Consider the following 15,345-nt stretch of genomic DNA (forward strand, 5'->3'; position numbering starts at 1 on the left):
TGTACAGTAAGTGATTTCTTAATGATTACTGTTTGTTGTCTCTCATGAAGTCTGCCATGATTAGTAGTGTTGTTGAAGCAATACGCCTGTCAAATTAATGTGCCGCCACATGCTCAACATTTCACCAAAATATATAAATATTCCATGTTATTATGAATGTTACTACATTACATATTTATTTACATCATGTATATAACAAATTGGAGGTGTTTGGATATTTGTAGAGTACTTCATATGCAGAAAGACTCCTATTGACTCCAATGTTTCAGTAGCTGACTTTTATTTATGAGTTAAAATGCAAAAAAAGAAAGTAAATCAAATCAAATCAACTTTATTTATAAAGCACATTTAAAATTGACCACAGGGGTAGCCAAAGTGCTGGACAATGGGCAGGTTAAAAGATAACATAAGAGAAACGAGCAAACACAACACAACACAAACAGAGCACGATAAAAAATAAATACCTAAAATAAATCGAACATAAAAACAGGTTCACAGCAGGTGTATTATGGGGCGCCATGGAGAGCAATGTTTTCTTGTCTTACATAAGGATTGTGAATGATAGGCAAAATTACCCCCAAAAAGTGCAGTTCCCCTTTAGAGGTTTGACAGTTGATTCCAAATCCTGCAGTTTTATTTACTGCTGCTGTTCTCACCAGGACACTTGTGTTCCTTACACTGGTACTTATAAGAGAATCTTTCACCACACACACTGCAATTAAACACTTTCTCACCTGTGTGTGTTCTCATGTGTTTTACACATGCTGATCGGTAACAGAAGCTTTTGTTACAACATGAACAGGAATATGGTTTTTCACCAGTGTGTTGTCTCATGTGTCTTACAAGTGTTGAGTGGTCAGCAAAGCTTTTGTTGCAGCTTGAACAGGAATATGGTTTTTCACCAGTGTGCGTTCTCATGTGTCCTTTCAAACATTTATTTTTTGCAAAACCTTTACCACAGACTGAACATGAAAAAGGTTTTTCACCCGTGTGTATTCTTTTGTGTCTAACAAGTGCTGATTGGTCAGCAAAGTTTTTGTTGCAGCTTGAACAGAAATACTTGTCTTCACTAGTGTGTGTTCTCGTGTGTTTTTTCAAATTACTATTATGTGTAAAACCTCTACCACAGATTGAACAGGAAAACGGTTTTTCTCCAGTGTGTATTCTTGTGTGCGTTATCAAATGTGCCTTCTGGGAAAATCTTTTACTACAAACTGAGCACATAAATGGTTTGTCTCCAGTGTGTGTTCTCATGTGTACTTTTAAATCAGTATTTTGTGGAAAACTTTTACCACAGATTGAACAGGAAAACGTTTTTTCTCCAGTGTGCATGCTTGTGTGTGCTATCAAATGTACCTTCTGGGAGAATATTTTACCGCAAACTGAGCACATGAATGGTTTTTCACCCGTGTGTATAATCATGTGTACTTTCAAATCGGTATTTCGTATAAAACCTTTAGCACAGATTGAACAGAAAAAAGTTTTTTTACCAGTGTGTATTCTTTGGTGTATTGTCAAATTACGACGGTGTTTAAAAGTTTTGTCACAGTGAGAACATGTAAAGTGTGTGTTGTCAGTGTGACATGTTTTATCAGCTTTAGAGTCTTCATCATCAGTGTCAGGAGAGTGTGACGTTGTGTCGTCATTATCTGATAGTGGAGCTAAGATCTTGTCTGCTTGTGATCCTCCACAGTGGTCTCCATCAGCTTCTGTTGTCATGTGTTGAGTTGAGCTGCTGCTTGGAGGCTCCACCTCTCTCTTCCCCTCACTTTCACCTTTGACCGCATCATCTTCACTCTTCACAATCACAACAGTCAATGGCATCTTGGTGACATCAACCTCCTCCAGTCCTTCAAGATAGTCGCTGTGTTCCTCGTCTTCCTCCTTAATGTGGGGCGGCTGTGAGTTCTCGTACTCTCTAATATAAGGGGGCTGTGGCTCCTCCTGCTCCACTCTGGAGGTCCACTCCGGCTGTTCAGGGAGAAGATGTTTTTCACAGACGTCTGACGGACACAAGAAGGCAAACACATGCTTTAGAAAAGTCCAACTTCTCTCACTCACATGAGACATTGTCCTGCACCAGCATGTGTTCTGATAATGTCATCAGTCACCACGTTGACATTCAAGCTGTCATAACCATACCGTACATCAGGGAATAACAGCAGCAATATAACAAATTATGTAAAAAAAAAAAAAACGAAATGAACAGAGCAGTAAAACCTTACATACAAACAAGACGGCTGCTCGTACACGCAAAGGACATAGTAGAACATGAAAAAAAAGTTACATTTACAAAATTCAGTTCAGGTTTGTTCTTGCTTTTAGAGTCCTGTCTTTCGTGTTGCGTTTATTGACTATGTGCAGGGTGACATCTACTGAATTGAATTATTGCAGTGGTATTCTGTGAGGCCAAGGAGCGGTTTTATTATTTCAATGAGCGCTTTTGATAAATGATATGTAACGGAACCTATACCGTCTGCTATTGGGCATAGTGGAGAATCTTTTTTTGTCAATTTTGGGGGTGCCGAAAATTCTTAGGCTGATATTTGCTGTGGATATCAAAAAATATTTTTTATTTTTATTTTTTGCTTTCGACTAATGGTTTGAGGAGAGTATTGAGCATGTTTTTCTTTTCCTCTGTGGGACATTTTTTTTACTATCTCATGTGTGTTGTAATCTCTCAGAATTGTTTCCATTTGTTTTTCATATGCATCCGTGTCCATTATCACTGTAGTTCTTCCTTTGTCTGCTAGTATGATGGTGATAGTTTCGTATTTTTGAGTCTAACGATAGCCTGTCTTTCCTTTTCTTTAATGTTGCATTGTGGGAGTTTTGCCGTTTGGCCACGCCTATAAAAACAGCTGATAGGTAACACGTCGCAGTGGTCAGGTGACCCTTTTGAAGAAGACTGCAGATGACAGTTGAAACAGGTAAAAACTCCATCTTTTTTTATTTTTATTTTTATTTTTTTATTTTTTTTTTAATGTCCTGCCCAGCTTCTCGGGCAAATCATATAGCAGATGTAGATGCCCATATCGGCTGTTCAGATTTACTTTACAAAAGAGAAGTGTAGGATACTTCTCTTGTTGCCTTACTTGTATTTTGACTTTATTAAATGTATTTATATTATCATTTGGTGCAGCCGGGCCGGAGCAGGAGGGGATAGAAAGAGAGAAAAAGGAAGACAGAGGGGGGAATTGTGGGGACAAGAGGGGGATTAGACAGAGAGACAAAAACAACAACAGCAAACACAACAACAACAACAACAACAACAACAACAACAGAGCAACATCAGCAAATACGACATGTACAAATATGATGGTAAAAGTAATAGCAAATAAGCAGTTAGCGAAAAAAAAAAAAAAAAAAAATACAGAAATGACAATGAGCATTATTACACTAAAAATGGAGCAATATGAATACCAATAGAAATAGTGCTATTGATAATAAACAATACCAGTACTTTACCTTTAAAAAAACTCCATCTAATATACTGAAAATATAGTCTGGCGACAAGAAAATTTGAAACGTATATGAATAAGAAGACATAATTAACCTTTTTGAGCAAAGTGATGTTATTGATGTGAGACTGTAATGACAGTGAGCCATCCAAGATGACACCCAGACTCTTAAACTGAGTGGAGGGGACCACAGGGGGAGTTGTCGATAGTTAGGGTGAATCTGTTGACTTTGGAAAGTGTTGATTTTGTACCTATGAGAATTATTTCGGTTTTAACACTGTTTACTTTGAGGAAGTTTGAGGTGAACCAGGATTTTACTCTAAATAAGCAGGAGGTGAGGGAAAAGGGTGGAAGTGTGGCATTGGGCTTGGTAGAGAGGTAGAGCTGGGTGTCATCAGCGTAGCAGTGAAAGTGGATGTTACATTTACGGAAGATATGGCCAAGGTTGGGGAAGGTAAGTGATGAAGAGAAGGGGGCAAAAGACAGATCCTGTTGTGACTGCGGAATGTTCGGATTTAAAGGATTTGAGCTGTAGGAACAGTGTTGATGATGCCAATGGACAAGAGTCTATTGAGGAGAATCGGATTAAAACAAACAAAAAAAAAACCTTTCACATTGCCATTTTGGGGTATTGTCTGAAGAATTTCGGGGACATAAATGAACGTATTCCATTTTGGAATAAGGCTGTAACATGAAAATGTGGAAAGAGTGAAGCACTGTGAATACTTTCCGGATGCACTGTATCAGACACGTCTTTGGCCCAAAAAAATCCTTATTACATGCGGTATTTATGCATGTCTATGAGAGGTGGATGGATATGGTGTCCCTCAGTGCACGGTAGTCTGTACTTGGGTACCCCCGCTTCTTGTAGCTGTTTGTCGAGGCTTTGCAGTGGTGGGTAAGCAACCATAAGCTTTACGTCGCGGGCAAACGATGGTGGTTATAAATAAATAAATTGAGGAAAGAAGGGACGTGTTGGTAATACCTAACGTGTCCTCGCAACTCGAGGACTTGTTTGGATGTGCACACCAACGCAGATTTGCTGTGGAACTCGTGGTGTACCCACTGGTTCATTTTACGGGTTTCGGGGAACAAGCGGGAGTGCCTAAAGAGCGGCGAGGCATGTGTCCGTGTTCCGAGATTAAAATGTGTGCCTGTTCGCATCCTGTGGGTCACTTTGCGGTTGGGGAGGGCACCGAGGTAATAATGCTTTCATTTTTCTTAACACTTTCGGCAGAGAGAGGCAACCCACTGATCTACTGTAAACCTCCGGTGTCACTCCCTCTTACTCACTCTCGCATGAGTCCACTGTCTTTCGGATGTCCCCTGGTGGTTGGCTGACTGTTGTTTGTAAAAATGCTTGACTTGAAATTAGAGATGTCCGATAATGGCTTTTTTGCCGATATCCGATATTCCGATATTGTCCAACTCTTAATTACAGATTCCGATATCAACCGATACCGATATATACAGTCCTGGAATTAACACATTATTATGCCTAATTTTGTTGTGATACCCCGCTGGATGCATTAAACAATGTAACAAGGTTTTCCAAAATAAATCAACTCAAGTTATGGAAAAAAATGCCAACATGGCACTGCCATATTTATTATTGAAGTCACAAAGTGCATTGTTTTTTTTAACATGCCTCAAAACAGCAGCTTGGAATTTGGGACATGCTCTCCCTGAGCATGAGGAGGTTGAGGTAGGCGGGGTTGGGGGGCGGGGTTGAGGTGGGGAGGGGTAGCGGGGGGTGTATGTTGTAGCGTGCCGGAAGAGTTAGTGCTGCAAGGGTTTCTGGGTATTTGTTCTGTTGTGTTTATGTTGTGTTACGGTGCGGATGTTCTCCCAAAATGTGTTTGTCATTCTTGTTTGGTGTGGGTTCACAGTGTGGCGCATATTTGTAACAGTGTTAAAGTTGTTTATACGGTCACCCTCAGTGTGACCTGTATGGCTGTTGACCAAGTATACCTTGCATTCACTTGTCGGTGTGAAAAGCTGAAGATATTATGTGACTGGGCTGGCACGCAAAGGCAGTGCCTTTAGGGTTTATTGGCGCTCTGTACTTCTCCCTACGTCCGTGTGAACGCCGGCGTTTTAAAAAGTCACAAATTTTACTTTTTGAAACCGATACCGATCATTTTGAAACCGATACCGATAATTTCTGATATTACATTTTAAAGCAATTATCGGCCGATAATATCGGAAGTCTGATATTATCGGACATCTTTACTTGAAATGCAGCGCAACCTCATTTTTAACTGTTAAAATCGCAGACGAACACTCTCGTTTAATCGTCACTGCCAAAATTGTGATCACAAATAAAATTAGATTAATTGTGCAGCCCGATTGTCACTAATGGACGCCAAGACGTGACAGAAAAGCAGCGGACGAACTGGTTTGCTTAACCCGGCAGTAAGACGCCAACGCGCGCAGATCAGAGATAAAACAAATTATGAATCACTGATATACTTGTCTGCTGCGATATCAGAGATGCAGAAGACCCCGCCCCCCACCATCACTAAAGACATTGGACCCCTTCAGCCTGCAGACCACCTGGAGTCACAGTTTGTATTTCTGAGCCGCCGCAATTTTTCAGCTATATGTTTGCCAGCAAAGAACGACATGATGGTTACACTCCTGCACACACTGATAGATGGAAAAAAGGACATCAGATTCATGACTAGTTTATGGAAGTGATGTTAGCTCTACCTCAGGAGTGATGTCATATTTGGTTAGGACAAATCCACAGGTACACTTTGTCTTATCCACCTTTGTCTTACTTCCAGCTGTTCACAAACTACACTTGAATGTTACATGTAAAATTAATAGATATCAATACTTTTTCAGTATCTGTCTTGAGGAGCAGGAAGGTATCAGTTTCTGATTGGAAAAAACATTGTGTTTTCCAAATGCAAGACAAAACAGAAACTGATTCATAACAGCGGTGTCCGTGCACGTCAACAAAAAATGGTTAAAACCGAGGGGGGACACTGCAGAGAGGGATTTTTGTGTAAATGTCATCAGATGTCTGAGTTGGATCAGTAATTATATCACTAATCGTTTCATTCTGACACATGTTGCGTTGTTCATTTAGCATTTTCTGTATTGTAAGATCTGAATTGCCACGTTCCGCATTGGCAAATATAGCAGCATTGCTCATTGAGCTCTTATGTTACGTGAATGTGGAGATAAAAAGCAAGTATATCTCCACCTTTAGTCATAACTGTGGTCCCTGAATGAACATCTGTTACAAACATTGTATTAGATGATATGTGGATGTTGTGCTTACTTGGACTGTGATGAAGCTGTGAGGACTCAGGTGGTATGTCTTCATGTTCTTCAGTCTTCACAGAGACAACAGTCAGTGGAAACTTGGTGAGATCAGCCTCCTCCTGCCCTAGAAGACACTCTCCCTCCTGACTGATCCACACTTTCTCCTCTTCCTGTTTTACATTAAGGTGATGTGGCTCTTCCTCCTTAATGTGGGGGGTCTGCTGGACGTCTGTTGGGTAAATAAGTAAATAAGATTAAGCGAGAATATAAATAGTTTTTGACTGACACTGTTAACCCAATGAGATTGTCTTCTTGTGTGTGTTGTGTTAAAAGTGTGTAACTAAACAACCAATAGAAACATGGGAAATCAGTGTTTCCCATAAACTGCCAAGATACCTGTGGCGGTGGGGGCGTGGCTATGGGCGTGACTATGGGCGTGATCACCATGACATCATCGAGTAATTTGCATAATTTACTACAATGATATGATTTTCTCTAAAAAGGCTAAAAAAAATGTATACTTACTAATTAATAATAACAGTTTTGCTTTAAACGTCCATCCATCCATCCATCCATCCATTTTACAATATAATTACAACACTTTATGTACATATTTATATACAGATTTGAACAATAAGTTATTCACTGAAATATATTTATTAATTGTGGTTCTTACAAAAAATATATCTTATAAAAATATAAAAGCTAAAATGTCTCTTAAAGCTCTGCCCCTTTAATTCGTGCATACTAAATAATTTAACTTTAGCCTACTACTACAACCATATTATTTACCAGCAACATAAAGTGAAACAGAGGCAGAGGTGTCCTGCCACAGTCAGTAACAAATAAACAGAAAACAGTAGTGGTGGTAGATAGACACAAAGCTTCATCAAACATCTGATCCACTGAACAAAGAGCTCCAAAAATCTTGATCCTACACTTTTCTTTTGTAAAGTAAATCTGAACAGCCGATATGGGCATCTACATCAACTATATGATTTGCCTGAGAAGCTGGACAGGACAAAAAAAATAAAATAAAATAAAATAAAATTTAAAAAAATAACAATAAATAAATAAAAAAATAAATAAAATTTTTGTGGCGGCCTTAATTCTTTCATGGCGGGCCGCCACAAATAAATGAATGCGTGGGAAACACTGGAAATAGTTTATTTTGTCCCACACATAAGTGATTTTAGGGATTAGCCAGCATGGTTCAAAACATTCCTAAAAGACAAATCAGAAGTGAGTAACCATTTTTTTTCTGTATACATGTTTGTCTATTACACCTAAGCCTTATTTCTAACTTTAACATTGCAATGGTTTAGTCCTTACCATTAGCTAAATATCATGGAAATAAAATAAAATTCTCAAAAATGCTTAAAAACATTCCTAACATGTTTTTGTCATTAAGTCAATTAAGTTTATCGTCTAAGTGATTTTCTTGGCTGGTCCAAAAGGAACTCTTACAAATCATGTGTTACTAAGTAGTGTTTTTATGGAGTATGTCCATCAACAATTCCTCTTTAGAGCACAGCTCCCACATTCACTTGGAGACCATCTACGACACGCTGAAGGAAAGTCATTCCTTTATGTTCTTTTCATAAATCAACTGTTGACTACTTTGCTTATTGGAAGATGATTGACAATAAATGTTTACTTTCACTTATTGATGCATGTAGGTCAGAATCAGGAAGTGAAATTCGCCATGAAACTATGAATGATACTGATTACAATGTCAAATATATTTGGTGACTGTTTGAGTTTTGTGTAAACATGTTGATACAAACAGAGGAACATCAACCTCTCATAAATATTGTGTAAAAACAAGCAGTCCATCATATTCACTGCCTTTTTGGCAGAATAGGAACGCTTTAAGAAATGGCTTACATTTTGCCAGAAGGAGATAAACACAATGAATACATGTTGAGGAGGTTCATTTATCCTACTGATGTGTATTTAGAAATAGTTAATTTATATAGGCTAGTAAGGTAAAGTTTTGTACCTGACAAGTCTCAGCTACCCTGCTTCTGCAGCCTTCATCAGAGGTGTCACGTTTGGTAAACATCCAGAGGACAGGGGGCGCCCCTCCCTACCCCCCGGTGCACGCCAGATGTTATATGGATTTTTCCATTCAAACTGAGGTGGTGGAATGGAAAAATCCATATAACACATCACAGACGACATCACGCTAACATCACGTGACACCTCTGATGAAGGCTGCAGAAGCAAGGTAGCCAAAACTTGTCCGGTACAAAACTTTACCTTACTAGCCTGTATAAATTATCCATCCATCCATTTTCTACCGCTTGTTCGGGGTCGGGGGGGGGGGGGGGGGGGGGGGGGGGGGGTTGCTGGAGCCTATCTCAGCAACAATCGGGCGGAAGGCGGCGTACACCCTGGACAAGTCGCCACCTTATCGCAAGGCCAACACAGATAGACAGACAACATTCACACTCACATTCACACACTAGGGCCAATTTAGTGTTGCCAATCAACCTATCCCCAGGTGCATGTCTTTGGAGGTGGGAGGAAGCCGGAGTACCCGGAGGGAACCCATGCAGTCACGAGGAGAACATGCAAACTCTGCACAGAAGGATCCCGAGCCCGGGATTGAACTCAGGACCTTCGTATTGTGAGGCAGACACACTAACCCCTCTGCCATAGTGCTGCCCCCCTATATAAATTAACCATTTATAAATACACAATGAATACACCGTGTGAGCGTTGGACAACTGGACCAAAATAAGTGATTTAAAGTTGGGTCAAGGCAAGTTCGTGGACTGTGTGAATTGAAGTGAATTATATTTATATAGCGCTCTTCTCTAGTGACTCAAAGTGCTTTACATTGTGGAACCCAATATCTAAGTTACATTTTTAAAACTGTGTGGCGGCACTGGGAGCAGGTGGGTAAAGTTTCTTGCCCAAGGACACAACGGAAGTGACTAGGATGGCGGAAGCGGGGATCGAACCTGCAACCCTGAAGTTGCTGGCACCGCCGCTCTACCAACCGAGCTGTACCGCCCCGTGGACTGTGGACGTTCCAATGGCGACGGATGACTTGACGCTAGTACTACTACTTGTTAAAGCTCACACACTGACACACACACCATTATTAATGATGTAATGAGGTAAAGTCCTGTGAAAGAAAGCGATGAAGGAGAATGTGTGTGATTTCTACTTGAAATTGACCACAGTGTGGCTTGGCGTGCCGAGGCCACGGCCACTTATGAATACGCAAATAATTTTGAAAGTAGCCACACACTGCCCGATGAGGACTCAGTAGGATGTGCTTCTTTTTCCTGTGGTGGAAAAAAAGACAGATTCTAAATTTTTCTTTTTTTTTTAATTTTTTTTTTTTAAATAGTCGGGCATTAGGAACAAAGTGAAGAAGAAGAAGATGGACGTACATCGCCAAAACAGATGAGCGTTTGAAAAGATCATCGCCGCAACTGTGTTTCTCCCACTCTCCCGTGGTAGTACGGTATTTGTGCATACGCAAGCTTTGTACATGAGCCCCCGACTATCTCTGTTGTTTATTTTTTCTTTTATTTATTTATTTACAGACAGACATAGTTTTGTATTTCATTATTGTTTCTTTTGTTAATATCAGAGTCCGTCCTGCAAAAAGGTCATCCCTAGAAGCACACATCTTATGGACAGGGACCTGCAGTTAAAATATACATCATCATAAAATATACAAAATACAGTACAATACAATAGATTTCAAAATCTACCCACCAAATACCCATTTACAATTTCATTTATAAATGAAAATGCATCTTTAAATCTACCAAATCAGTCTCAATATCCTATTATTCAAATTTGATTAAAATGTTGCATCTTGAAGATCTGCAATAATCTCATCATAAATAGACTAAAATTATGCCACTAATGTGAATTCCTCGACCATAAGGTGTGTGCTAAATGTACTAAGCATAAAATCGCAATAAATTTAGCTTAAAACGCTTTTTAAGAATGTTTAAAGAATGTGATTATTTTATAGAGCTATCGATCTCATTCCAGATCATCGGGCCTCTACAGGCTATACTAAAGCTTATACACTTCAGATGACGATTTTTCCCTCTTAATAAAGGTTTACTTCTAGTGTTATATCTATGAGAAGTAGTGGTCACTGGAATGAGCTGGCAGAGTCTAGAATTTAATCCACATACATTATACATAATCCAAGCACTGTGGAATCTGTTGCACTCAGTACGTTTCAGAAGATTGTACCCATAAAAAAGAGGATTTGTTTTTACTCCTATTTTGTAGAATAAATTGTTAAACTTTAGTTTTAGTCACCTCTCAATATTTTAGACAGCCTTAGAACTTAAGAATCTGCCCTCCTAAAAGGGAGAATCCTAACCCTGGATGTCCACTGAATCCCAAACGGCCGCGGAATGGCTTCACCGCGGGAGGGCGCCGCCATCTGCCGTGCGGAAATCCCCACCGCCTTTCTGTTGCGGCTCCGTCGTGCAGCGAAATAGCACATACTTTTATAAGATCTCGTGAATTCACGCGTAATCACGTGGTAAGGGAAGTTGTAATGGAGCAAACCACAAAACGTTTATACTTTGCTTCCAGAGGAGCAGAAGCAAATAAACTCGGTCCTGTCTTCATAAACCACTTTATATTTATATATACACATTAGGGCTGCAACAACTAATCGATTAAATCAATTAAAATCGATTATTAAAATAGTTGGCGATTAATTTAGTCATCGATTCGTTGGATCTATGCTATGCGCATGCGCAGAGGCAATTTTTAATTTTTAATTTTTATTTTTTTATAAACCTTTATTTATAAACTGCAACATGTACACACAGCTGAGAAACAATAATCAAAATAAGTATGGTGCCAGTATGGTGTTTTTTTCCAATAAAATACTGGAAAGGATAGAAATGTAGATTGTCTATTTTATCCGATTATTAATCGATTAATCGAAGTAATAATCGACAGATTAATCGATTATCAAATTAATCGTTAGTTGCAGACCTAATACACATATATAAACACACACATATATATATATATATATATATATATATATATATATATATATATATATGAACACACACACACACACACATATATATACATGTATATTAACATATATAAACACACACATATATAGATGTATAAATATATATATATATATATACATCCTATACATATATGTGTACATATTATATTAATATAATGGATATATAATTTAAATAATTGGATATTAAGAGTATGTGAAAGTTTGACCGCTTTATATTTTTCAACAAGCAACAACAAAACAGTAACATCATCCCAGACAATCGGTCCTTCTATATGATATTTGACACAGGCCTCCACATCCCCATTTATCTGCCTGGGATATGCCTGTACATGATACTTTAAATTGGACCTCAAGAATCAGCATGTCCTCATTCATTTGTGTCAACAAGATGAAATGAAGTCTGAAAACTTTTGTCCGTCGCCTCCCATTTGGACCTTTCAAAGTGTAAATCCGTCTTGAGGACTAAGTATTTTATTTTGAAAGTAAACCGCATTCTTTATTTTGTGTTTGTGCATGACTTCCTGACCAACACTAGCAGATTTGAGCAAAATTAAACTGAATTGTTGTGGAGTCTGGCAAGAAAAGAAGCTCTGCATATATTTAGCGCTGCATATATTTAGCACTAGAATGCAGAACAGCAACGGCATGTCTGTGACGTTCTGCAGGCGGTGGAAACTGTAACATTGACTTCAATAGTGTCTATTACCATGAATTGATTTACGTGGACCCCGACTTAAACAAGTTGAAAAACGTATTCGGGTGTTACCATTTTGTGGTCAATTGTACGGAATATGTACTGAACTGTGCAATCTACTAATACAAGTTTCAATCAATCAATCAATATGAATGTTCTCATTCATCCAGGTCATTGTCATCCCAGGACATTCAATCGATCGCAACTGGACTGTTTGGTTTGTGTTCAAAGACCTTTCGCCTCTAATCCGAGTAGGCTTCATCAATTCTTGCTCATAGACTTAGATTGGTCGGATTGACTTGAATAAAAACACAAAGAGTCCGCCGGCGCGCATGAGCCGGTCCGCGGCCGTTCCGCATTCAGTGGAAATTCGGGGCATTTCAAGACAATTCACCTTCCTACAGACACCATATTTGATAATAGTGTTAATAATCAAATATTCAGTTAGTAAACATGTGAGAGTAAGAAGTAAACAAACCTGTTCTGTGTAACACAACTTGATGTGTCTTGAAAACAGCGTCGAGTAGTTGATGTCGCTCCTTATCCTCTTTTGTTGGACGAAGTTCCTCCTCGTACTCTGCTATCGTTCTTTCGCACATTTTCACACAATCACAACACTTTACACTCACACTTGATCTCTGCTTAGCGATGCGTTGATAACTTCCGCCTCTCTTTGTTAGCAGCTAACAAGCTAAGCTAAATAGCACGCTAAAATAGACTAAGAAGCTTCAAAGTTCACTGAGACGAGTCAAGATTATCCTGACACGACGAATTAATAAATTGTAGTTTTTTATACGATAGACAACTAAATAAAAATGTAGAAATTAAAGATTAACGCAGACTAAAACCAAAATGCACAGTCTGCATGCTGTCAGAAAACCCGATAAATCCACGCATGCGCAACATGTGACTTCCGGTTGACTTTTTCTTTTTTTTACCAGATATTTATTTGTATATAAACTTGTATATATCATATATAACATACCTATCAATGCAATCAATGTACAAAATGGGAGCAATATTAAAGCATACATACGAGAAAAAGAGGACAATATATGAGAATGTTTTAAGCCTTTGAATGAGATTCACAAAGAGTATGACGTGTTTCCTTATATTTATTTTACGACAAAAATAATACATATAAATGTTGTCTTGTACAGGTACTTATCACCGATTACACTATGATTTTTTAAATTTAAATTAAGGCCTCTACAAGCTCTGCAGCTCAGGTCTGTGTCTGCTCGTGTTTACAATTCTTCATCTCTCCTCTCAATCGCGTGTCTTTTCCATTTATTGAAAGTCATAACGAGAGCGAGCAGAACAAAAGTTTTTAATAAGTTAGTCTTCTGAAGAGATGGAAAAAATGACATGTACTAATGATGATCTGGGCTGCACGGTGGCCAGCTGCAACAGGCCTGGGCAATTATTTTGACTCGGGGGCCAAATTTAGAGAAAAAAAATGTGTCTGATTTTTAGGAACACTAATACGAAACCTCACAATAATGTCTGATTGAATGCGAAAAACGTTATGACAGGCCGCCTTAAAAAACGGAATGGAATTTAAATTTTTTTTTACTGAATGAGACACTCAGAATGTACATGAAAATAAAGAATGTGGGTTTTACAATGTTAACTATGAACGATAAAACACTAAATATATTGACAACATATAAACGCCACACATCCTCTCGATTTACAATTTTTTACAATCAAGCGAAACGCAACAAAAATGCAACATACACAGCAAAATATGAACGTGAAAAAAACGAAAAAACCCTACCTACAATCTGATGCATCTGATATATCACTAAGCTTTGGAACTTTGCTGTAAAAATCTCCTTCCGCGTCTGTCCCTGACACCCGCATTTCAGGCTGGCCGCTCTGGAAACACTCTGTGGAAACGCTCCCCGCCCACACTGCTTGATGCCTCATCTGAGTTGCTGTGACTTAGATTACCATAGTAACTAGTATATCATGCAAAAGCGCAGATTGCAACCATTGAAATACTTTGTATAGTTCAAGACTTACGGTAATTTGAAAACATCACTGCACATCATAATGGCAGCTACAGTTTCCATTTTAAAGATCTAAAACATTTATGTGGGAATGTCCGGCTGGCATAACGGGCCGCATGCGGCCCCCAGGCCTTAATTTGCCCAGGTCTGGCCTAGAATGTACACATTCTGGAGAACTGGGTTAGACTCTCCGTTTAGACACCCTCCGTGTGGAGTTTGCATGTTCTCCCCGTGCGTGCGTGGGTTTTCTCCGAGTACCACATTCCAAAAATATGCATGTTAGGTTCATTTAAGACTGTACATTGCCAATAGTTATGAATGTGAGTATGAATGCTTAATATGTGCCTTGCCATTGGCTGGCGACCAGTCGAGGGTCTCGCACAAGTCAGCTGGGATAGATAGATAGATAGATAGATAGATAGATAGATAGATAGATAGATAGATAGATAGATAGATAGATAGATAGATAGATAGATAGATAGATAGATAGATAGATAGATAGATAGATAGATAGATAGATAGATAGATAGATAGATAGATAGATAGATAGATAGATAGATAGATAGATAGATAGATAGATAAGCGGTATAGAATAAGCATGGATAATTAATATCTGTAATTAATCTACTTCATTTTTAATCTCACCTATATTTTTTCAGTCATGTGTATTACATCCTCGAGGCAGATATGTGGCCTATATAATAAAAAAGTGCCACATGTAGTCATTTAATGTTCATGTTTAATGCCACACATATTGGTGTAAACATAATTACAGTCAATAAATCACACAAACTCATGCAGATTACAACAATAACGTTACCAAATCTGTGATTTACTATAAATGTCAAAGTCATA

At 38.6% G+C, this 15,345-nt stretch overlaps 1 protein-coding gene across 2 annotated transcripts; it reads right to left on the minus strand.

The window, feature by feature from the left end:
- Positions 1-297: 297 nt before the first annotated feature.
- LOC133635764 (gastrula zinc finger protein XlCGF57.1-like) lies at positions 298-13,356 on the minus strand. Of its 2 annotated transcripts, none has more exons than XM_062029039.1 (3): positions 12,954-13,356; positions 6,754-6,966; positions 298-1,971 (listed from the first exon to the last, which is right to left on the minus strand). In XM_062029039.1, the coding sequence occupies exons 1-3, from the start codon at positions 13,072-13,074 to the stop codon at positions 1,919-1,921; spliced, it is 387 nt and encodes a 128-aa protein (XP_061885023.1). In that variant the 5' UTR covers positions 13,075-13,356; the 3' UTR covers positions 298-1,918. The 2 variants fall into 2 exon arrangements, with proteins under 2 accessions (XP_061885023.1, XP_061885022.1); XM_062029038.1 differs by having other exon boundaries at positions 298-2,003.
- Between the last annotated feature and the right edge of the window lie 1,989 nt (positions 13,357-15,345).

This window comes from Entelurus aequoreus, linkage group LG20 (assembly GCF_033978785.1).
Source record: "Entelurus aequoreus isolate RoL-2023_Sb linkage group LG20, RoL_Eaeq_v1.1, whole genome shotgun sequence".
Classification (NCBI taxonomy): Eukaryota; Metazoa; Chordata; class Actinopteri; order Syngnathiformes; family Syngnathidae; genus Entelurus; species Entelurus aequoreus.